The sequence below is a fragment of the Mustela nigripes genome, chromosome 4, assembly GCF_022355385.1.
Source record: "Mustela nigripes isolate SB6536 chromosome 4, MUSNIG.SB6536, whole genome shotgun sequence".
Lineage (NCBI taxonomy): Eukaryota > Metazoa > Chordata > Mammalia > Carnivora > Mustelidae > Mustela > Mustela nigripes.
In genome coordinates this window covers 90485509-90511319 of record NC_081560.1, presented here as the reverse complement: position 1 = coordinate 90511319, position 25811 = coordinate 90485509, and the positions used below count along the sequence as shown (strand labels likewise).

Here is a 25811-nt window from a genome sequence, read left to right as displayed (position 1 = left end):
CAACTGCACCACTCCAGGCAACCCCATTTAGTACTTTCTGTGTTTTCAATTCTAGTACTTTATTTTTCCTGGTTATATATTTTTTGCCATCTATGTTTATTTTATTTCTTTTGTGTGTTTCTTCTGAACAGAATATAGATGAGTGCAGTTTTTGAAACTTTTTATTTTGAAAATAATTCCATTGACAGGAAGGTTGCAAGACAAGGATAATGAACTCTAGATTTACCACTGTTAACATTTTGCCACATTTCTTCTCTCTGTCCCTCTCACTCCCTCTCCTGTTGTGTGTGTGTGTGTGTGTGTGTGTGTGTGTGTTGTGTGTATGTTGACTGAACCATTTAAGAACAGGCTGCAGATATTTTAAACATTCACCCTCCTAAATATTTCAGGAAAGTTCACATTGATACAAAACTATTATCACATAAATAGTTCATATTCAAATTTCACCAACCTGACAGTATGTCCCATCAATAGTAATTTTTCCTAATCCTGGACCATACATTGCCTGTAATTGTCCTGGCTCCCTAGTCTCCTTGAATCTCTGTCAAGGCCTCAGCCTTTTCATCTTCTATGATACTGACATTTTGTAAAGTCCAGCTTAGCTGTTTTGCAGAGTTTTCCTCATTTAGGATGGTTTCAAACAATTAGACAGACCAGTAGTTTCCTATTAATAACAGGGTATAAAATCTTTGGCAGGAGTATTATATAAGTGATGTTGTATCCTTCATACACCACAATATGATGTGCACAATTTAAGTTTTTCCCATTGTTGACAGTATTAATGTGGTTAAAGTGGTATCTTCCTCTCTGCTCCTCTGGAAAGCTAAAGTGTCCACCTTTATAAAAAGAAATCTGTGAGAACACTATTTGAAACTGTATATATTTTTCATGCAATGGTTTTAGTACCCATTGATGATCCATTGTTAGTATGATGTTTTTTAATGTACCTTTTTTTTTTTACCTTAACCTTAATAGACCACTTACAGACCACTCTGTATTTAATGGGATAATTAACCTTTTTATATTTAGTATAATAGCCATATACTTAACCCTCCTTCCATCTGACTTTATATATACACTATTTATTTTAAATTGTGCTTTTTTCTTTTTATCTTTCCCTTACTTTGCTGGTCTGAGCAAGTTGCTATCCATTCCACGTGTTCCCCTTGTTAACGTACAAGTTCTATTATACTTATCCATGGCACTGATGTTCACCATCTTTTAGCAGCTTCTGTAACCAAAAATACGTGTTCCAAATACTTCTTAACGTTCTGGCACACTATTTCTCAGCTCTATCATCCTACCCATCCCCACTTCTCTAAACCTGAAAAAGAACTTTAAAATCCCTGTGTCACCTCTTCATTTCAGCTCTCTTCTCTCCACTCCGAGAAGAACCATTTCCCTTCCCTCTTCTCCCTCATGCTGAAGTGTCTCTTTTCATTTTTTGTTTGGTCAAGTCTTCTTTCAACTATTTTTAAGGCCATATATTCCTAAGCATGTCCTTGAGCATACCTTCCTTTGCTTCTCCAGGTAGAGGATTCATTAGGAGGCTTCATTAGGATGCAGGGCGTATGCTGTTTCTCTTAGTGGTCTGATGGCAAGTCCCATGCCAGTGGAAGAATTTTTCATTGTAAGAAACTTGTTCTCAGTTGCTGCCAACTATGCAGTTGGTGGAAGAGAACCAAGTGGAAGTCACTGGGGGATGCACTGACTCTAACAAATGTTAACCCAATTTTAAACTAAAAGTTGGGCTGTTTTTTAGCATCACCAGTGATTCTAAACAACGTTAGTGATAAATTTACTCCTCCTTGAAAAAAATTTTGTCTAAATAATTCCTGTGGTTAGCGTTAAATTTTAATAATATATGTGTAGGCTTCAAGTTGGCATGTTTTTATTCCTTATCTATGTATATATGTACTCTAGCTTATACTCTGCATGTAAGAATCAATACTAAAACAACAAAGCTATTGGCAGAATGCAATTTCTGGAGTTTACTGTGAAACAGTAATTTTATGTATCTCTATTTAACATGAATATATAGTAAAAATCAATTTTGAGAAAGCCACTAATCTTCAAAATTTAAGGCTTACAGACAAAATTTGCACCTTATTATTGTGATAGACTGATACGTATATAAGTATGAATGCTTTTTTCCTTTCTAAGAAGTAAACAGTATTAGCCTATTATTTGTTTCATTTTTGGTATTAGAATATTCTTTTTTTTTTCTTTTTTTGCTTACATGTTTCACAAAGGACAATTTTCAACATTTATGTTTTCTTTCCTGGCCATCATTATTTTCTTTGTTCAATGATTAGCCCTAAAAATAATATTATCATATAGAGGAGAGGGGTGTTAAGAAAATTACCTGCTTGGGGTTTCAGACACACTGAGCACATCACTGCCTGTTCTTTCTCTCCGGAAATGGCATTCAGTGCTTTTTCCCAGGATATCCCTCTGTCTGTTTTCATGCATCATGCAGGCTGAGTGACTGTAAGCCCTTTCAATTGGCAGATGCATTTATTTCTTCATTTCAGGGAATTTTTCCCACTATTCTTTGTCGAATTATAGCTTGTTCATCTATTCTTTCTTCTCTGTATGGAATTTTTCTTACTAGCACATGGGTTTTGCCCAGTATATTCTCCACATTGCTTATTCTCTTGCTCTCATGAAGTCTGTCTCTTTTCTGTACTGTAAGCTATTTCTTTCATCTGATTTTCCAAGTCATTAAAATCAAGTCTCAAATGACTATCACACTAATTCTCCACTGAATTTAGAGTTCAAATCACTATTTTATGGTTCAAATTTGAAAGTCTCTTTTTATGTGTATGTAGCACTTGCATCTCAAGCATTATTATTAGTAGTAGTTATATACTATTAGTTATATGTTATTAGTAGTAGCAGCAGTAGTACTAGTACTATTATTTTACTTAAAGATTTTTCCAGCCCGAGAAGTTCTTTCTCACTGGGCTTATGTTTGATTTTTGTGTAGATCTTCCTTTCTCTGGCTGCTAGGCTCCCTCAGGTGGACAGCCATTTTCTTTGGTTGGTTTATTGGGGCTGACATCTGGGTTTTGATATATGAGGTGTTGGAAACCCTATAGCTGAAAGACAAAAATGGCCTCTAGGCTACAAGCAAGCAGGGTGTCACTCCCCTGTGGGAACAAATGGTAAGAGCCTTTATAGAGCTGGTCTTCAAAGGCAGGGAATTTTTCTAATTCTGCTCAGCTCCATCTTGTGCTTTCGGTAGGGGGTGGTTCAGGATGGCCCAGTGTAATCCAGTATCAACCTGGCCTTGAGGAGTTACAAGTCTGTTTGTTGGTTATCCCCAGGTTCTTACCCCAGTGATTGAGCTCAGACACTTCCCTGTTAGAGGAGAAAGCACCACACTGCCCTCCCCTTCTCCTTAGTTCTAAACCAACAGAACTCCAGGTCTCACCTAGGGCCAGATGCTTATGAGCACAGGTTCTCTTTGATGCTAGAAAGACAAGAAAGCTCTGGAGATGGGAGTAGAAAGTAAAGCTATACAATTCAGACCGCTCTGAACCCAGAAATACTTTTAAAGATTATTTTAGGAATTGTATCTATTATCTTCAATCTAAATGAGAGTTTTATAAAAGAAAAACTTGCTCTCTACAGTTATGACATGTATAGAGACAAATTGGTTACCAAGAATAAAATATACACTTTGTATGGAGAGAGAAACACAATAAATTATAGGGGGTAGGCACTGACATCTTCACTAAGTCACAAAGATTCGGAGCTGAAAGGAACTTTAGAGATCATTTCATTTCCTCCCATCTTTGTATCCCCAGGATTTGGCACATAGTAGGATTTAATAAATATTAAGTAAACAGAAGGATGCATAAAGAATGAATGACTGAATGAGTGAGTGAGTGAAGATTTCTAGTAACCACTTATCTGACTCCCGACAACATAGCTAGTAGAACCACACCTTCCTCTTCTGTAGAATCACTGGAAAGCAAAGAAAAAAGACTCTGATGTCTGAGTTCTTAATACACAGCCTGATTAAGGAGACAAACAAGCAAACAGATAACAGACTGTGATCAAAAGTCATCATGGACAAATTTGGGATCTGGATGAAAACTATGGCTGCCTGTGCCCTGTCTTCCTGGGTCTTCCTGCCCGCCAGCCACTGAGTCCCGTGGGCTACTGCTGATGTACAGAAAGTTTTCCCAGACCTTGTGGGCTCACATGTGAGTTTTTCTCTGTGGGGACGACCACCCTGACCAAGAAGGAGAGCTCTGCTCCTGTTCACAGGAGTCACCTACCCCTCCCACTCTAATTGCCCTGCTTTTAATTTCCTTTCTCCTCATGGAGGAGCCCCACCACCACCCAGGGAGGAAGGTGAGGAGGCTCTGAGATAGCGGAGAGGTAGCAACAAAGAAAGAAAGAACAGATATGTAAATCACTCGTGAGAGTTCTTGTCCTTGATCCTTTGGGTTCTGGGCTTACTTAATAGACGACAGTAGGAGTACTTGACACGTGTTACACTCTGCTTCCAGAACACGAGCTGTGCAAACAGATTCCCAGACAAACACTCTCCCCACTGCTCCATGCTGCCTGCCTGGGGCCACTGCTCAGGAAAAACATGGGCCAAAGGGAAATGGAGCCTCTAAGTCTCTAAGTTCAGAAAAAAAATACTGCAGACTTTTCCAAAGCAAGATTAACATATCTCACTCCACAGCCACCCCGCCAATGGCCTAAACTGTTCATGTTATTATGTCGGTATTCAACAACCAGAGACAACTGCTTTTCAAGGGCGGGTGTGATGAAGACTCACCGAACATCGAACATCGGCACCTGCGGGATGCTGACTTCTCTTACGCGAGCTGCCTCAATGAATGCGTCACAGAACATCTTTTTAAGAGCTCAAAAGTTCCGGTATGAAGTCTGGCACCTTTTTGAGTGCAACGCTCCCCATCCAAACCTTCCCTCTGACCACTGACTATCATTCCCCCTTAAGACTGTAAAATGAAGTACTACTGTTCACGAAGCCCTGTGTTGGCAGTTGACGTAACTCTAAGCCCCTCAATCCCACTTACAACCTGGAACCAATGACTGTAGGGTCACCCTGCTACCTAAAATGTATGACACCAGTAGGAACCAACAGATATAGCTACTCAAGAAAAGCCACTACAACCTGGAACCAATGACTGTAGGGTCACCCTGCTACCTAAAATATATGACACCAGTAGGAACCAACAGATATAGCTACTCAAGAAAAGCCACTACACACATTAATAAGACCACAAGGAAAGTTCTGGAGATGCCCGACAGAAAACCCAGTGAAGATGCGCCATTCATCGGGAAGAAACACATGATGGACTCTCAAGACTCCGCTCCTCTCAGCTTCCTACTCACCCACCTTCGTTTCAGGCATAGCCCTGATGACTCCTGTGGTAAACTGGACTTTCTGAGTCTTCCGAGGAATAAAAGACACAATGGCAGTGCATGAAACCAGCACTATGTCTAGTCCTTACATTCATTTTCAAATATTTAAAAACCCATTAGTGAAAATATGCAACCATTTGGTTCTTAGCAATTTATAACCACTAACTGCCTTAAGTAAAAAAGGGGAGGGCATACCTCCAATGTCATTAGTAGGACACAAGGCAGGTGGAAGTCAATGTGGGGAGATGAGAGAGGACAGAGACCTGGCAGGAATGACACATGGTCCCAATCTACTGGAGGGCCCCAGGCTGGGAGGCCAGACTGTTGTGCCCAGCTTTAGAAAGACAAACAGGACACATTTTCCCCTTCTAATCCTCTTGACATAAACTTTCAGGGAAATCTCAGCTTTGTTGTATGTATGGTTTTTTAGATCAACAGGAAGAAACACTTGTGCATCCAACATAAAAATGTGTGTTCTTGGGAGAGCCTGAGGGGGGCGCTCAGTTGGTTAAGGGTCTGCTTTCAGCTCAGGTCATGATCCCAGCGGCCTGGGATTGAGTCCCACATCCGGCTCCCTGCTCAGTGGGAGGCTGCTTCTCCTCCTCCCTCTGTGATCTCTCTTTCTCTCTTTAGTAAATAAATATTTTTTAAAAGTGTGTTCTTGGATTTTGAGACATTTGGATATTACACTTTATTACCTACTAACCCAATGTCTACTGGTAGGTTTCCTAGTCTCGAGCTACCTGTCCCTCTTCTTCATCCCTGGAGGTATGACCACAGCAGGGTTATCTTCATTTATTTCTTCATCTTCAGTCTCGGGATTGGGCCCAGTTTCTCCCAGGGTGGGCTGTTCTTCATTTCCTTGAGATACAACTAGAATATGGCTCAGACCGCTGGTCATAAAAAGGACAAACTCTTCAAAGTCAGGCTACAAAATAAGATGATAAACTGCTTACTTCAGGCTTCTGAGATAGAAGACTAAAAAAACAGCCATTCCCCAACCCAAGCAACATCGTCCCCCTCCCAACCACGAGGCAAGGGAATGTTCGCTCTATCAGCCCCCAGTGAACAGTCGCACATTGGAAGGATGGAAATTCAGAGCTCACAGGGACTGACCTTAAGGATGGTCTAATAACCACTCTCAAACTTCAGGATGCTTCTAAATCCTCTGTCAGGTTTGTTAAAACACCGAACTGAGAAGCCCAATCCCAGAGTTCAGGACCATGGAGGTTGAGGGGAGGGCTTTGAAAGTGGATTGACTCAAAAGTTCCCACATGATGCTGAGCCAGAGGGTCCGACCTTTTCCTGGGGCCAACAGAGGCGGCCTGAGTCTCACAGCCAGCTGACACAGTGCCGTTCACTAGAACTTTCTCTGATGAAAAATACGCTCCTCTGGGCTCTCCAACACGTGTAGCCACGTGCAGCTACTGAGCCCCTGAAAAGTGGCCAGTGCAACCAAAAACTCTCAATCTTGTTTTACTTGATTTGATTTTAGTGAATTTAAATTCAAATGGCCATGCGTAACTGAGGGCTACCAGACTGGGCAGGAGATTTTCAGAAACTCTGTCTTCTGATCCCCAAACCGCTGCCCTTTCCAATACAAAGCACTCCTTTCTTATACTCCCCAAGGCAGAAAAGAACAGAACTTGGGACATGGGCCTTTAGGTAATGCAAGGATGAAGGCCCTTCATCCTTTTTGCCCTGTGAGGATTATGAGAAGGAGCTTTCAGCCGGGGATAAAAATCTATAGGAGAGGCCTGGATGTTCACTTCCAGAGGCTGATGCAGGGAGTCTGAGAGTCCGTAAGCCGAACAGGGCTTCACTCCAACAAAGACCAGTCAGACCATCCGCTCTTGCTCTGAGGCTGCGCTTGAAAACACAGCAGCTTCTCTTCGTTTGTGTCTATTTTCCTTACCTGGTCTGCTATCCGATGATAGAAGTCCCTCACTTGCTGTTCAGTGAGCAATCTCTTATCCTCCATTTCTATGACAAAGCCTGCGTTGATGATCTTCACAGAGAGAGCCGGATCCAGGTGCAGCGGGGAGCACATGTAAGACAAGGCAAGGACATTTCTTCCCTGTGTTTAACAAACCACCCAGATTTGAACACATTTCAGGTAATGACTTCAGCACGACCCATTGGGCACTAGGTCTGAAGAGGCTCAAAACTACGTAAACGAAGAAGGTCATCATCATGCCTCCTGGTCTGTAAGTTTTCAAAGCTCAAACCAGAGACTCTGCAGTTTTTCCAATAAGGGACTTGCCCCAAAACATGAAAGAACTAAGTAAATTCCAAGGGAAGTTACCGTACTTTCTGAATCAGTCACAAAGACACATGTTTATAAGTGCTTTTTAACCATCTATCTTCAAAACTGGTTTAACATTAGTTCTTTTTGTTTTTTAACATTAGTTCTTAAAAGGTTTTCCTTTGTTGAGGCTGTCGCTCATAATCTAGTATATTTTACACTTTATCGCAAAAAAAAAAAAAAAAAAAAAAAAAACACTATCCAAACCATTGGAAAGGCCAGAATTTAAGATTTAGCTATGCTCTGTCTTAAAAAAAAACAAAACACTTAAAGACAAATCCAGTTTGCGTGTCAAGTACAGTAAAATGTAACAAGGAGAAGTTTGAAGCAAATATGCCAAGTCTACTGAGGTACTAAATAATGTAATATAAGTATAATCCAGGTTCAAAGCAACTCAGTAATTACAGTTTGACGGGCGTATCCAGCACCAGGTGCCTCCTGCTTCTGTTATAAAACTAAACACTGTACTGGTTTCCATTGGTCTTCTGATATGGCAGAGCACAACGTACATCCTTCTGAACCCTCTCCTGACAGTCTAAATTTGAAGATGTGGTCCATATACACTATGGAGTGTTATGCCTCCATCAGAAAGGACGAATACCCAACTTTTGTAGCAACATGGACAGAACTGGAAGAGATTATGCTGAGTGAAATAAATCAAGCAGAGAAAGTAAATTATCATATGGTTTCACTTATTTGTGGAGCAAAACAAATAGCATGGAGGACAAGGGGAGATGGAGAGGAGAAGGGAGTTGAGGGAAATTGGAAGGGGAGGTGAACCATGAGAGACTATGGACTCTGAAAAACAACCTGAGGGTTTTGAAGAGGTGGGGGGTGGAAGGTTGGGGAAACCAGGTGGTGGGTATTAGGAAGGGCACGGATTGCATGGAGCACTGGATGTGGTGCAAAAACAATGAATACTGTTACGCTGAAAAGAAATAAAAAATTTTTTAAAAAATTCCAAATACTCAAATCTTGTCTTTTTATAGTACTTAGTATCTGACATCAGAAAGTAAAACCCAAACAATCAATATTTAAACTCGATAAGCTTTCCTTTACTCTAATTTAAATATGCAGTGTGTTCATTTTTTTCGATTCAAAATATTCTCATTTTTTTGTCTTGGCTGTTAGCCCAATATCGTATTCCAGAGAGGTGAAATATTCAGAAGATATTCATAATTTACATCTCTGAAATGTTATTTTCTATGTCAAAACAAAAATATTAAGATGAATGTCACTTTCTGTCGGCACAAGGGAGAAGAATGAGGCACAAACAAGTCAGCTGCAAGAGAAAGGGAGCAGGGGACGACAGTAGAAAAGACTTGCCCCGAACAACTCCTCAGTCTCGCTTTTATTAGATAGAAACAGTCAGTAACCCACAGAAGAGCTGAAGAAAGCCACACATTGGTCATAGGCCTTGTAGATAAACAAGAAGGGGGGGAAGAATATGTCTCTACAAGCAGTATAAAGTTTACAGTGGAACCAGCACATGTAAAGGACTTATCTAATTAGCCACTGGTACTCTCAGGGAGGAAAGGGGAGATAACAGAAAATTGTAGCAGGCAGAGTCCGCCCTGAGTGGGCGGGCGTTCCCAGCTGCTCAGCTTCAAGGCCCTGTATCCTCCTCTCCCCCAGAGGCCTAGTTGCCAGTGTGTGTTTTTCTTACGGCCATCTCTAAATGTGCTTGGTAACTAGTAGAATTTCCCATGGGTTATATTTTAAGTAATATATTGTTCTGAGGGGCAGTTGCAGATGAACTTATGCTTAATAGAACTGCCCCAACTGAAAGAACTATATAACTTTGAAAAGCTTTATTGTCCTAGCTAATCAAAATGTACTCGAATAAGGAACAGTAAACCATGACTATGTGATACTACTTTTTTAAAGTTTATAAAGTATAAGTAATCCATAGGGGGTGGGGGTGCGGTTTGATGCCCCCACACATACACACCAAAATCTGGAAGAAAAGGGCTATCCTTAGAGAGTGATATTATTAAATCAATGCACAAAAAGAAGAGACCATACAACCCATGACCATGAACCAACGACTTTCTCATAGGTTAATCAGTGATCATACTGCTGTAGCTAAAGAAGGAGTGCATGATGGGAATTTCATCAAGGGATGGCCAACCCCTCTTGGTAGCTCCTTAGGTGACCTTCTCTATTCTCCAGGCAGCAGTCTTTCCAAATTTCAATTTACTGTTGCTGTGTCAACACAAAGTCATTGTTAAAGAGTCAGCAAAGTACAGCTTGCAGTCAACATCTGGCCCACCACCTGCCTTTGGAAATAAAATTTATTGGAGCATGGCCACGCCCATTCATTTCCGTACTACGTACACTGCTTTCTCAATGTGATGACAGTTCAGCAGTGGTGACAGAGATTATAGGCCCCATAAATCTGAAAACAGTTACTCTCTGGCCCTTTCTAGGAAAAGTCTGCGGATCTTTGGAGTAGAATTCAGTTTTCCTCTTACAAAAATTCATTTTAGCTCTAAAGCAGACCAAAACATTAAATGCTTCCTTGCTCTACCACGTATCTAAAAAGGACCATACGTTTGTCACAACATACAGAAAACAAAACAAGCCAGTGTAAACTTATAACAAGTTTCCATCGTTAATAACTAAGCAGGAAGAACACTTGTTATAATCCAATATAAGAACTGTAATTTTTATCATTTATATTAGACGCTGGTAGAGCAGGGCTTTTTAAATGAAGATGCTTCAATAGGTCTGACTTTTGTCAAGACAAAACATTCCAAGCCTTTGGAGGTACCTAGCACCAGAAATTTGTTATGTTCCATTTCACCCTAAATGATAAGTTTGTCTCCAAACTGACAGTCCAGACGTTATGTTGCAATTAATTTAAAGTATTGTGGGGAAATATCACTTACTTTTTGTTTAATCTCTTGAGATTTTCTACCAGTCACAGCATCAGGTTTGATAATAGCAATATAGTAGAGTTCATCTGGGGAAAAAAAAGAGAATTTAATTTTCTTGGCATAAAGTCTAGGTAATGAAGGATTTGGCAATTAGAAATGTAAATTATTAATGTCCAGTGAGTTTTTTTTCATTGACAGCTTTGTTGTTATTATGGCACTCCAACTACCAAAGGTTCTCCTTAGAATCAAAGTGCAGTTCCTGTATTTGCATGCAGGAGAAACATTCACAAAAATTGGTGGTCCCAAGGCAAAAAAAAAAAAAGAGTTAGGTGGGCACTAGTTATTTTAATATAATTCACATGCATTAAAGTCATAGTATCACTGATGAGTGGAGTTTCAACACAAGCAAACATAACAGACTGATGGATTTTACCATCTAAAGATTTATCTACATTTATCTAAGCATTCTTTTTTTTTTTTTTAAAGATTTATTTATTTGTTTGTTTGACACACAGAGAGAGAGAGAACAAGTAAGAAGAGAGGCAGGTGGAGAAAGAGGGGAAAGCTGGCTTCCCGCCAAGCAGAGAGCCCCATGCGGGGCTCCATCTCAGGACCCTGAGATCATGGCCTGAGCTGATGGCAGAGGCTTAACCCACTGAGCCACCCAGGCGTCCCTATCTACACATTGTTATGATGAGCTTTTAGTGCATGACAACCCACTGAGGACACCGTCTCTGCTCCCTCCGAAGTATGAACACACACTCACACATCTATGCAGACAATCCAGGAGAAAAGTTTTTAGCTGTAAAGTAAACTGGCATGTGGGTCATTGAGGAAGAAATTATTTTCACAAGTTTTTAGAAGAAGATGAAGGATGAAATAAGAGGAGGCTGAAGTCTCATTAGTCACAGGAGACAGGAACCCCTGGTCCTGGGTAACCTCTGAAGGCTGCATGCACAGAGACCAAAGGGAAGGCAAGGGGAGCAAAAGGTTTGCTTGTTAATAACAGAGTCTAGTATTATCCTGCCAGTACCATAACAATAACATCGCAGTCACCAGCTTTTCTGTCCGACAACTAGTGCTCTACTGGACATCTCTGGGCGCAAATTCTTTGTTGCTACCCTGCAGGAATTTTACTCACCAACACTTTCACTGGGTGCTTCCCCACCATCATCCTCATCTGGGTCTACAAACAGAATTTCATGATACTGTGGAAGAGAAATGCAAACCGAAGTTACATTTTAATATGATAGGAAAAGAGTTTTTAGAAATTTTGTTCCAATAAATATTTATAATCCAAGGGATAAAGGGTAAAGTGGAAATGTGCCCACATATATCTAACATTACTTTCCCCCATCTTTCCACTGAAATTTTTTTTTAAAAAAGGAACGTTTAAAATGATTAGGATGGTAAGAGATAATAATAAATAATCAGAAATAATACATATGGAAACTGATTAAAAACCAAAAACCTTAGAGTGCCTGGGTGGCTCAGTGGATTAAGGCCTCTGCGTTCGGCCCAGTTCATGATCCCAGGGTCCTGGGATTGAGCCTGCATTGGGCTCTCTGCTCAGCGGGGACCCTGCTTCCACCTCTCTCTGCCTGCCTCTCTGCCTACCTGTGATCTCCATTTGTCAAATAAATAAATAAAATCTTAAAAAAAAAAAAAACAACCAAAAACCTTAAAACTTAGAAAGAGCACAAGGAATAAAATAAGAAAGAAGCAGAGAGTAATAACAAAGCAATAAGTTAGAGGTGCCTGGGTGGCTCAGTTTGCTGAGCCATGATCTCAGGGTCATGGGATCAAGCCCGCATTGGGCTCAATGCTCAGTGGGGAGTCTGCTTGAGATTCTCTCTCTCCCTCTCCTTTGCCCCTCCCATGCATGCTCTCTCTCTCTCAAATAAATAAATAAATAGAAAGAAAGCAACAGATACATAATTATCATGTTAAAGATCAAAAGAGCATTCGATGAGTTTCAAGATCCGATCCTGACCATTTCCCTTAGTAAACTGGAAACAGAAAAATACCTCCTTAACTTTTAAAAAACTGTCTTGCTCAAAACAATAACCAATTTTCTACTATAAAGTAAAACACTGGGAAGGATAGGGATGGGAGTTCCTTAATTTCTTGAGAAACCCTTAAAGTGCTTCTGTGATTCTGTTTTAACTATCTGAAAGGTTTATATATTTACATATATACATTTTTTGGCAAGAGAATGCATAATTTCAGAGTCTCAATGAAATAAAGACCTCCAAATATATCGAAAGGACTATACTGAAGCTCTCATTCTTATTATAATCAGGAATAAGATAATTATACCACCTATAACTTCAAATTGATCTGACTTTATATTTGCTAGACATGTGCTGTCCGAGTAAAAAAAAAGCCACTAACCACATAAGGCAATTTCAGCACTTGAAAATGAACTTAGTCCAAATTAAGAAATGCCATAAGCGATAGCTCCACAGTACATTCTGAAGATTTAGTATTAAAAAATGATTGCAGGGACACCTTGGTGGTTCTGCCTTCGGCTCAGGTCATGATCCCAGGGTCCTGGGATGAAGCCCCACATTGGGGTCTCTGCTCAGTGGGGAGCCTGCTTCCCCCTCTCTCTCTGCCTGCCTCTCTGCCTACTTGTGATCTGTCTGTCAAGTAAATAAATAAAAATCTTAAAAAAAAAAATAAAGAAAAAGTGATTGCAGAATACCTTATTTTTTATATTGAATACACATTTAAATGGGAATCTTTTTAATATATAGGATTAAAAAATTAATTTCACTTTTTTTCTAAAAAAGAGAGAGAGGGAAAGCAAGCCATAAGAGACTCTCAACGATAGAAAACAAACAGGGTTGATGGAGGGAGGTGTGTGGGGGATGGGCTAGATGGGTGATGGGCATTAAGAAGGGCACTCTTCGTGATGGGCACTGCGTGTTGTATGTAAATGATGAATCACTGAATTCTACTCCTGAAACCAATATTACATTATACGTTAACTAACTAGAATTTAAATAAATATTTGAAAAGAAAAAAATAATAATAATTTCCTTTTTTCTTTGTTGCTTTTAATGTGATTAGTAGAATATTTTAAATTACGTATGTGACTCACAACATGAGTTGTATTTTTTTTTACTATCAGACAGGGCTGTGCTAGACCAGTCAATTAAATAAGAAAGTTAAACAACAGAAGCATTCAACAAAGTGGAATAATATAAAATAAACATATTAATATATTTCTTACATTCAATTGTTATTAATTAAAACAGGATATCATTCTGTAAGAACAATCAGAACAACAACATAACCAGTGAACAGAGTATACACAGAGAAAGGTACATAGAATATAACAATTAAGAGTATATATTTAGGGAGGAGGAGTCAAGATGGCGGAGAAGTAGCAGGCTGAGACTACTTCAACTAGCAGGAGATCAGCTAGATAGCTTATCTAAATATTGCAAACACCTGCAAATCCATCGGCAGATCGAAGAGAGGAGGAACAGCAATTCTAGAAACAGAAAAACAACCACTTTCTGAAAGGTAGGACTGGCGGAGAAGTGAATCCAAAGAGACAAGAAGATAGACCCCCGGGGGGGAGGCGCCAACTCCCGGCAAGCGGCAGAGCACCGCAGCACAAAATCAGGACTTTTAAAAGTCTGTTCCGCTGAGGGACATCGCTCCAGAGGCTAAACCGGAGCGAAGCCCACGCGGGGCCAGCGTGGCATCAGGTCCCGCAGGGTCACAGAAGGATCGGGGGTGTCTGAGTGTCACAGAACTTGCAGGTATTGGAACAGGAAAGGCGGCTACAGAGACAGAGCTGACAGTAAGATCATAGCTCAGTGTTACCTTGAGCCAGCCACAGGCTCGGTGAGCTCAGAGCGCGGCCAGAGGTCAGGCAGACAGGTGTAACTGGGCGCTGTTCACTGAGGGCGCACTGAGGAGTGGGGACCCTGGATCTAGGCGCCTCCAGGCTGGAGACCACTTGAGGCTGCCATTTGTATTCCCGTCCTCCGGAACTCTATGGAAAGCACTCAGGGAACAAAAGCTCCTGAAAGCAAACCCGAGCGGATTACTCAGCCCGGCCCCTGGTAAGGGCGGTGCAATTCCACCTGGGGCAAAGATACTTGAGAATCACTACACCAGGCCTCTCCCCCAGAAGATCAACAAGAAATCCAGCCAAGACCAAGTTCACCTACCAAGGAGTGCAGTTTCAATACCAAGGAGAGCAGCAGAATTCCAGAGGAGGAGAAAGCAGAGCACAGAACTCATGGCTTTCTCCCTGTGATTCTTTAGTCTTGCAGTTAATTTAATTTTTTTTTCTTAATTTTTTTCTGTTCTTCTGCTAAAATTTTTTTAACTTTTACCTTTTGCTGTTTAATGTTTTTAAACTAGTTTATCTAATATATATTTTTTTCTTTTTATACTTTTCTTTATTCGTTTTCTTTTTTTAATTCTTTTCTTTTTTTTTTTTTTTTTTTTTTTTTTTTTTTTTTGTTTTTTTTTTTTTCCCTTTTCCCCCCCCCCCCCCACGATTTGGGATCTCTTCTGATTTGGTTAAAGCATATTTTCCTGGGGTTGTTGCCACACTTTTAGTATTTTACTTGCTCCTTCATATACTCTTATGTGGAAAAAATGACCAGGTGGAAAAATTCACCACAAAAAAAAGAACAAGAGGCAGTACTGAAGGCTAGGGACCTAATCAATACAGATGTTGCTAATATGTCAGATCTAGAGTTCAGAATGACAATTCTCAAGGTTCTAGCCGGGCTTGAAAAAGGCATGGAAGATATTAGAGAGACACTCTAGAGAGATATAAAAGCCATTATGGAGAAATAAAAGAACTAAAATCTAACCAAGTTGAAATCAAAAAAGCTATTAATGAGGTGCAATCAAAAATGGAGGCTCTCACTGCTAGGATAAATGAGTCAGAAGAAAGAATTAGCGATGTAGAAGACCAAATGACAGAGAATAAAGAAACTGAGCAAAAGAGGGACAAACAGCTACTGGACCACAAGGGGAGAATTCGAGAGATAAGTGACACCATAAGACGAAACAACATTAGAATAACTGGGATTCCAGAAGAAGAAGAAAAAGAGAAGGGAGCAGAAGGTATATGGGAGAGAATTATTGGGGAGAATTTCCCCAATATGGCAAAGGGAACGAGCATCAAAATTCAGGAGGTTCAGAGAACGCCCCTCAAAATCAATAAGAATAGGCCCACACCCTGTCACCTAAAGTAAAATTTACAAGTCTTAGTGACAAAGAGAAAATCCTGAAAGCAGCCCGGCAAAAGAAGTCTGTAACATACAATGGCAAAAATATGAGACTGGCAGAAGACTTATCCACAGAGACCTGGCAGGCCAGAAAGAGCTGGCATGATATATTCAGAGCACTAAATGAGAAAAACATGCAGCCAAGAATACTATATCCAGCTAGGCTATCATTGAAAATAGAATGAGAGATTAAAGGCTTCCAGGACAAACAATAACTGAAAGAATTTGCAAACACCAAACCAGCTCTACAGGAAATACTGAAAGGGGTCCTCTAAGCAAAGAGAGAGCCTATAAGTGGTAGATCAGAAAGTAACAGAGACAATATACAGTAACAGTCACCTTATAGGCAATAAAATGGCACTAAATTCATATCTCTCAATAATTACCCTGCATGTTAACGGGCTAAATGCCACAATCAAAAGACACAGGGTATCAGAATGGATAAAAAAACAAAACTCATCTATATGTTGCCTCCAAGAAACTCATTTTAAGCCCGAAGACACCTCCAGATTTAAAGTGAGGGGGTGAAAAAGAATTTACCATGCTAATGGACATCAGAGTGGCAATCCTTATATAAGATCAATTAGATTTTAAGCCAAAGACTATAATAAGAGATGAGGAAGGACACTATATCATACTCAAAGGGTCTGTACAACAAGAAGATCTAACAATTTTAAATGTCTATGTCCCCAACGTGGGAGCAGCCAACTATATAAACCAATTAATAACAAAATCAAAGAAACACATAAACAATAATACAATAATAGTAGGGGACTTTAACACTCCCCTCACTGAAATGGACAGATCATCCAAGCAAAAGATCAACAAGGAAATAAAGGCCTTAAATGACACACTGGACCAGATGGACATCACAGATATATTCAGAAAATCTCATCCCAAAGTAACAGAATACACATTCTTCTCTAGTGCACATGCAACATTCTCCAGAATACATCACATCCTCAGTCCTAAATCAGGACTCAACTGGTATCAAGACATTGGGATCATTCCCTGCATATTTTCAGAGCACAATGCTCTGAAGCTAGAACTCAACCACAAGAGGAAGTTTGGAAAGAACCCAAATACATGGAGACTAAACAGCATCCTTCTAAAGAATGAATGGGTCAAACAGGAAATTACAGAAGAATTGAAAAAAACCATGGAAAGAAATGATAATGAAAATACAACGGTTCAAAATCTGAGGGACACAACAAAGGCAGTCCTGAGAGGAAAATACATAGCAGTACAAGCCTTTCTCAAGAAACAAGAAAGGTCTCAGGTACACAACCTAACCCTATACTTAAAGGAGCTCGAGAAAGAACAAGAAAGAAACCCTAAGCCCAGCAGGAGAAGAGAAATCATAAAGATCAGAGCAGAAATCAATGAAATAGAAACAAAAAAAACAATAGAACAAATCAATGAAACTAGGAGCTGATTCTTTGAAAGAATTAATAAAATTGATAAACCCCTGGCCCGACTTATCAAAAAGAAAAGAGAAAGGACCCAAATAAATAAAATCATGAATGAAAGAGGAGAGATCACAACTAACACCAAAGAAATACAAACAATTATAAGAACATACTATGAGCAACTCTACGCCAACAAATTTGACAATCTGGAAGAAATGGTTGCATTTCTAGAGACATATAAACTACCACAACTGAAGCAGGAAGAAATAGAAAACCTGAACAGACCCATAACCAGTAAGGAGATTGAAACAGTCATCAAGAATCTCCAAACAAACAAATGCCCAGGGCCAGATGGTTTCCCAGGGGAATTCTACCAAACATTTAAAGAAGAACTAATTCCTATTCTCCTGAAACTGTTCCAAAAAATAGAAATGGAAGGATAACTTCCAAACTCATTTTATGAGGCCAGCATCACCTTGATCCCAAAACCAGACAAGGATTCCATCAAAAAAGAGATTTACAGACCAATATCCTTGATGAACACAGATGCGAAAATTCTCACCAAAATAGTAGCCAGTAGGATTCAACAGTACATTAAAAGGATTATTCACCACGACCAAGTGGGATTTATTCGAGGGCTGCAAGGTTGGTTCAACTTCCACATATCAGTCTATGTGATACAACACATAAAGAACAAGAACCATATCATACTCTCAATAGATGCTGAAAAAGCATTTGACAAAGTATAGCATCCCTTCCTGACCAAAACTCTTCAAAGTGTAGGGATAGAGGGCACATACCTCAATATTATCAAAGGCATCTATGAAAAACCCACCACAAATATCATTCTCAATGGAGAAAAACTGAAAGCTTTTCTGCTAAGGTCAGGAACACGGCAGGGATGTCCATTATCACCACTGCTATTCAACATAGTACTAGAAGTTCTAGCCTCAATATCAGACAACAAAAGGAAATTAAAGGCATCCAAATCGGCAAAGAAGAAGTCAAATTATCACTCTTCGCAAATGATATGATACTATATGTGGAAAACCCAAAAGACTCCACTCCAAAACTGCTAGAACTCATACAGGAATCAGTAAAGTGTCAGGATATAAAATCAATGCACAGAAATCAGTTGTATTTCTCTACACCAACAACAAGACAGAAGAAAGAGAAATTAAGGAGTCAATCCCATTTACAATTGCACCCCAAACCATAAGATACCTAGGAATAAACCTAACCAAAGAGGCTAAGAATCTATACTCAGAAAACTATAAAGTACTCATGAAAGAAATTGAGGAAGACACAAAGCAATGGAAAAATGTTCCATGCTCCTGGAATGGAAGAATAAATATTATGAAAATGTCTATGCTACCTAAAGCAATCTACACATTTAATGCAATTCCTATCAAAGTACCACCCATCTTTTTCAAAGAAATGGAACAAATAATTCTAAAATTCATATGGAACCAGAAAAGACCTCAAATAGCCAAAGGAATATTGAAAAATCAAGCCAAAGTTGGTGGCATCACAATTCCGGACTTTAAGCTCTATTACAAAGCTGTCATCATCAAGACACCATGGTACTGGCACAAAAACAGACACATAGATCAATGGAACAGAACACAGAGCCCATAAATAGACCCTCAACTCTATGGTCAACTAATCTTTGACAAAGCAGGAAAGAATGTCCAATGGAAAAAAGACAGCCTCTTCAATAAATGGTGTTGGGAAAATTGGACAGCCACATGCAGAAAAATGAAATTGGACCATTTCCTTACACCACACACAAAAATAGACTCAAAATGGATGATGGACCTCAATGTGAGAAAGGAATCCATCAAAATCCTTGAGGAGAACACAGGCAGCAACCTCTTCAACCTCAGCCGCAGCAACATCTTCCTAGGAACATCGCCAAAGGCAAGGGAAGCCAGGGCAAAAATGAACTATTGGGATTTCATCAAGATCAAAAGCTTTTGCACAGCAAAGGAAACAGTTAACAAAATCAAAAGACAACTGACAGAATGGGAGAAGATATTTGCAAATGACATATCAGATAAAGGACTAGTGTCCGAAATCTATAAAGAACTTAGCAAACTCGACACCCAAAGAACAAATAATCCAATCAAGAAATGGGCAGAGGACATGAACAGACATTTCTGCAAAGAAGACATGCAGATGGCCAACAGACAATGAAAAAGTGCTCCATATCACTCAGCAACAGGTAAATACAGATCAAAACCATAATGAGATATCACCTCACACCAGTCAGAATAACTAAAATCAACAAGTCAGGAAATGACAGATGCTGGTGAAGATGCGGAGAAAGGGGATTCCTCCTACACTGTTGGTGGGAATGCAAGCTGGTGCAACCACTCTAGAAAACAGCATGAAGGTTCCTCAAAATGTTGAAAATAGAACTGCCCTATGACCCGGCAATTGCACTACTGGGTATTTACCCTAAAGATACAAACGTAGTGATCTGAAGGGGCACGTGCACCCGAATGTTTATAGCAGCAATGTCCACAATAGCCAAACTATGGAAAGAACCTAGATGTCCATCAACAGATGAATGGATCAAGAAGATGTGGTATATATACACAATGGAATACTATGCAGCCTTCAAAAGAAATGAAATCTTGCCATTTGCGACAACGTGGATGGAACTGAGTGTATCATGCTTAGTGAAATAAGTCAAGCGGAGAAAGACAACTATCATATGATCTCCCTGATATGAGGAAGTGGTGATGCAACATGGGGGCTTAAGTGGGTAGGAGAAGAATCAATGAAACAAGATGGGATTGGGAGGGAGACAAACCATAAGTGACTCTTAATCTCACAAAACAAACTGAGGGTTGCTGCGGGGAGGGGGGTTGGGAGAAGGGGGGGGTTATGAACATTGGGGAGGGTATGTGCTTTGGTGAGTGCTGTGAAATGTGTAAACCTGGCGATTCACAGATTTGTACCCCTGGGGATAAAAATATATTATATGTTTATAAAAAATTAAAAATTTTTTAAAAAAAGAAAAAGAGAAGAAGGCACAAATAAATTATCTTAGGAATAAAAAAAGATGATGCAGAGATTAAATTGATGAGGGTATTATGAATAAAACATGTATGCCAATTTAAAAAAAAGTATATATTTAGGAGTTACTCTGCCTGATATCCAATTCTGGTATCAACACCTACCAGCTGTTTGTTTTTGGGGAAATGACTTAACATTTTTAAATCCCTGTCTTATTATTTGTAACTATCTCATAAGATTTTGAGTTTTTTAAAGATTTTATTTATTTATTTGACAGAGAGAAACAGCAAGAGAGGGAACACAAGCAAGGGGAATGGACAGGGAGAAGCAGACCTCCCACTGAGCAGGCAGCCGGATGCACCGCTCAGTGCGGAGCTTGATCCCAGGACCCTGGGATCATGACCTGAGCCACAGGCAGATGCTTAACAACTGAGCCCCCCAGGTGCCCCATCTCTCATAAGATTTCTTGAGATTCCCATTCAAGATGGCAATATAAAAGGCTGAACTTAACTTCCTCCCATAAATGCACCAAATCTATAGCTCTATATAAAAAAAATTTTCCCCTGAAAGAAATCCAGAGAAAGGCTAAGCAACTGCCACATGTCAGGTGAATGAGGGGCGGGGGAAAACCCATATTGAAACGGGTAGGAGAGTAGAAGAGTTTCAGACACAACTTCACCATCAACTTCACCATCACCACAGTGACACACAGTTGGGTTTAGACTCACCCTATTATGTGCCAAATTTCAAGACTTCCATTTGAGAGCTAAGTCCCCCAAATCCCTACCTCTGAAAGCCAAATACAGTTTGTGTCCATGAGTCCCAAATGGCGAGAGTAAACAAACAGTTCTTAACAGGCTGATAAGGACAGGCTGTGGCTATCCCATCAGGACTTGGTGCACAGGCAACTCACTGACGCCCAGTTTTCTCTGAAAGAAGCCTATTTGAAACTCTCAAAAGCTGTAGGCTAAGAGGCAAGCCCATAAATGAACACAGATCCTCTCCAAACAGGGAGGAAGACAGGTACCAGGCAGGATCTTGGCACCTTCCCTCTTGCCCTGCAGAAGGTGGGTGATGTCCATGGCTTGAGCACACATCTGGCAACCTACCCCAGCCTTTGTGGGTGTTCCCAAAGGACACATCCCTTACAGCCTGACTACAGCAGCCATCAGAGGGGTTCAGTTGTTGGGTTCAGTGCAACCAGCTACATTTGGATAAACCACCCATACAGAAAAATCAGTAAGAAAACAATGGATTTAAGCTATATGTTAGACCAGATGGACTTAACACTTACAAAACATTCCACCCAAAAGCAGCAGAAGACACATTCTTCTCAAGTGCACATGGAATATTCTCCAGGACGGACCACATGTTAGGCCATATCAAGCATCTTTTTCCACCACAACAGTATGAAACTAGAAACCAACTACAAGAAGAAACCTGGAAAATTCACAAATCTGTGAACAACCAATGGGTCAAAGAAGAAATCAAAAGAGAAATCTGAAAGTACCTGAGACAAATGAAAATGGAAATACTACATACCAAAACTGTCAAAGTGCAACAAGAGTTCTAGAAGGAAGTTTATAGTGATAAATGCTTACGTTAAGAAAAAAAAAAAGATCTCAAATATGCAACCTAACTTTTCATTTTAAGAAGCTAAAAAACGAGACCTAATGGAGTCAAAGTTAATAGATGAAAGTAATAACAGAGTTCAGAGGAGAAATAAATAAAATGGATACTACATAGATAAATAGAAAACTCGATGAAACTGAAAGCTGGTTTTTTAAAAAAATAAAATGTCCATTGAGCAGAGAGCCCGATGCAGGACTCAATCCCAGGACTCTGAGATCATGACCTGAGCTAGCTAGACTGTGAAGAAAAAAAGAGGACTCAAATAAATAAAATTAGAAATGCAAGAGGCAGGGGCGCCTGGGTAGCTCAGTGGGTTAAGCCCCTGCCTTTGGCTCAGGTCATGATCTCAGAGTCCTGGGATAGAGCACTGCATCAGATTCTCTGCTCAGCAGGGAGCCCACTTACCCCTCTCTCCCTTCTGTCTCTCTGCCTAATTGTGATCTCTGTCAAATAAATAAAATCTTTAAAATTAATTAATTAATTAAAAGAAAAAGATATGCAAGAAAACACTTTTAAAAAGATATCACATGAAATACAAAGGATCTTAAGAGACTACTATGATCAACTATGAAATCACTATCTCAAAGAGTTATGTGTGAGTGCGTCCAGATGGCTCAGTTGCTGGGCGTCCTGCTCTTGATTTCAGCTCAGGTAATGATCTCAGGGTCATGGGATAGAGCCCCACACAAGCTCCAGGCAGTTGTGGTTGGAGACTGCTTGGGATTCTCTCTCTCCCTCTGCCCCTCTCCTGTCTCTTTCTCTAAAAAAAAAAAAAAAAAAAAAAAAGTTGTGTGCATACCCACAATAGCCAAAATATGCAGAAAACCTAAATGTCCATCAATGGATGAGTGGATAAAGACAATGTGGCATATGTATGCAATGAAATATTACTCAGACATAACAAAGGAGGAAAGTCTACTATTTACGGACCTAGAGAGCACTATGCTAAATGAGACCAGTCAGACAGAGAAAGACAAATACTATATGATCTCACTAATATGTGAAATCTAAAAAAAAAAAAAAAACAAAACACTGAACTCATAAACACAAAGAACAGAATGGCAGTTACCTGAGGTAGAGAGTGGGAAGTGGAGGAGCTGGGTGAATGTACCCAAAGGTATAAACCTCTAGTTATAAGGTAAGTAAGCTCTAACAGTATAACACACAGCATGGTGACTATACCTAATAATACTGTATGGTATACTTGAAAGTTGCTAAGAGAGTAGATCTTGAAAGTCTTCCTCACAACAACAACAACAACAAACTGTTAACTAGGGAAGGTGACACATGTTAAACTCAGTAATCATTTCACAGTATAGACAGATATTAAATCATTATGTCATATACTTTCAATTAATACAATGTTATTTGTCAGCTATATCTCAATATAACTACGAAGGAAAGATTTCTGTCTATATTAAATGAGGATATCTCTTTTAAAATCTTGGCAAGCAGCAGCTCCTCAGTAATTCCTAGTTATTACAATTTTCACAAACAAGTGGGAATGGGGTGAGGGGTGCAGCAGTGAAAGGGAGACACAAAGAAAAGGGAAGGGAGAAGATTCCCTGACAAATAAGAAAACCTGAAAAGCAAAGGAAAGAAAAATGTCTTTTGATATGAAAAATCACTATTATAAGTGTAAATTCCCCCAAAGATCATTTTTTTCTTAACACTCAACTCACTCAACTTTGTGCGTGGTATGGGTATTAGCAAATTGACATAGAGTACAAGAATTTTTCCCAGTTTGCTGTTTTCCTTTTACATTTTAGGATGCACTTCAAGGTTTTAAATATCAAATCTATCAAGTTTTCCTTTTTTGATATCTCTTGTGTTATGGTTACAATGCCTTCCTCAACCTACGGCAATACAAACATTCACGAGTACTTTCTTCTAATACTTTCATGCTTGTTTCTTCATATCCAACTCTGTAATCTATGTATATGATATGAGAAAATGGTATACATTTCTTATGCAAAGAGCTAACCCAATATTCCTAAGTCTGTTTATCAATTTTTTTAATCCTTTCCTTATTTAAACTGAAACTTTTTATAGCAGATACTTAATACAACCTTGAACCTGTACCTTCTTCTTTCTATTTTTCAGTATTTCTTGTCTCTACTTTCCACTTTTTAAGTTCATGCTTTCCCTTTTTGCTCTTGTGGTCGGTTTGGCGTGCGTGGATGTATTGTGTGTGCATATGAGCACATGCGCGAGCTCCGACGTGTTCACTTCCCCAACACTGGTAGCTCTTCCTTATCTGCCAGTATTTCTGATCACTTTCCTCTGTGGCTTCCTTTCTAATACTATTATGTTCATACCTCCACATGCTTTGTAGCTTCTTTCTTAATTTTTAAATAGTTTACCTTCCATTACATAAATGATACACTTCCCACACAGGATCTTATTCTAAGTGTCCTAGCAAAGTGATGTCTTGTTTTCATTTGTCAATCGATCTTGGTCCTCTTTCCATAACAGTAAGTCCTGAGCCAGAACACACTAAATAATATTCCACTGCATGGATTTGTATAATTTACGACAAAAATTACAGACATCTTATGGAACTTGCTCAGCAATGCTGGACATTTATTGTTTTATTTGAGAGAGAGCAAGAGAGAGCGAGCACGCGAGCAGGGAAGAGGGGCAAAGGGAGAGGGAGAAGCAGGCTCTCGGGTTGATTCCAAATCTCTGAGATCATGACCTGAACTGAAAACAGATGCTTAACCAAAAGAGACACCATGGCACCTGGGGGTGGCTCGACATTTAGACTGATACCAAATTTTTAATAACAGACAACTGTGCTATAAGTGCTCTTTTCTATATTTGTCTTATTATCTTTGTTGGGAAAATTATTGGAGTGTTATTGTTCAGTCAAAGGATAAGGAGTTTTTTAAGGCTTTTGATTCATATTTCCAAAATACCTCCCAGAAAGTCTGTATCATTCAGACACCTAGATGGTCATAAAACTTGGGAAAATACAACAAAAAATATGTAATGCACTTTTTTAAGAATAAAACTGTGAAGTATTACCTGAGGTCGAATCATTTCACCTGCTGCAATTTTCTTCTCCTCTTCGACCAAGTTAATAATTTTTTGATTAACAAGTGGTGCATTTGCACCATGGATCTTTGCAATAATTTTGCCATTCTATACGGGAAAAGAAAGCATGAAGGAAACTTCCATTTTTAGGAAAAGTCTGGTATTCAAGTTGACGAAGTCATCCCACCCAGCCCCACACCCTACCAATCCTTTCTAGCTATTATAATTAGCCATTTTAAAATAAAGTCTTAGTGATGGGAAATTACGTCTCGATTTGAAAAACCCAGCTCTTTGAATTCTCCCTCCACAATATCTGTTCTCCTACAACCAAAGGCAAAGCATCCCTGCATTATGTTTGATGGTTCTATACAGGCTGCCCAGTATTACCTTCCCTAATTATTTTTTACACTATGCCCCCTTTTGTCCATCTTTCAACACATATTCACAAAAACCTGTTTACTAGCACTGTTCCAGGCATGATGGTATGGAACAGCAATCCTGGTATGTGGCATAATTAAATTACCAAAAAGAAGAGAAAAAAAAACACAGATAAACATATGTAATATAACAACCTTGACAAGTACCACCAAGTACAAAGCACTGAGAGCATCTACAAGAATGTGTCCTGGTCAAAGAGATCAGCAAAGTTGCTTATCGATACCAGGAAGGGATTCTTCAGTCAAAACATATAGGATGGGTAAGGGATAACAAGGCAAAATGGAGAAGAAAGAACATTCCAGGCAAAAGGAATAGAGATGCAACAGTCCTGAGGCCAGAAGGGAATATGGCAAATGAGAAGACCAGCCAAGAAAGTGAGGGGATGAATGGTATGAGATGAAGCCTAATT

At 39.5% G+C, this 25811-nt stretch overlaps 1 protein-coding gene across 1 annotated transcript in view; it reads right to left on the bottom strand.

The window, feature by feature from the left end:
* Nucleotides 1-25811, bottom strand: part of NME8 (NME/NM23 family member 8) — a 54226-nt gene that overhangs the window by 12041 nt on the left and 16374 nt on the right. Inside the window, exons 5-9 of the mRNA XM_059397580.1 lie at nucleotides 24956-25072; nucleotides 11738-11804; nucleotides 10609-10682; nucleotides 7328-7420; nucleotides 6156-6340 (exon numbers count right to left, since the gene is read on the bottom strand). Coding sequence (XP_059253563.1) covers nucleotides 6156-6340; nucleotides 7328-7420; nucleotides 10609-10682; nucleotides 11738-11804; nucleotides 24956-25072 — 536 coding nt within the window. The remainder of the gene's footprint in view (nucleotides 1-6155; nucleotides 6341-7327; nucleotides 7421-10608; nucleotides 10683-11737; nucleotides 11805-24955; nucleotides 25073-25811) is intronic.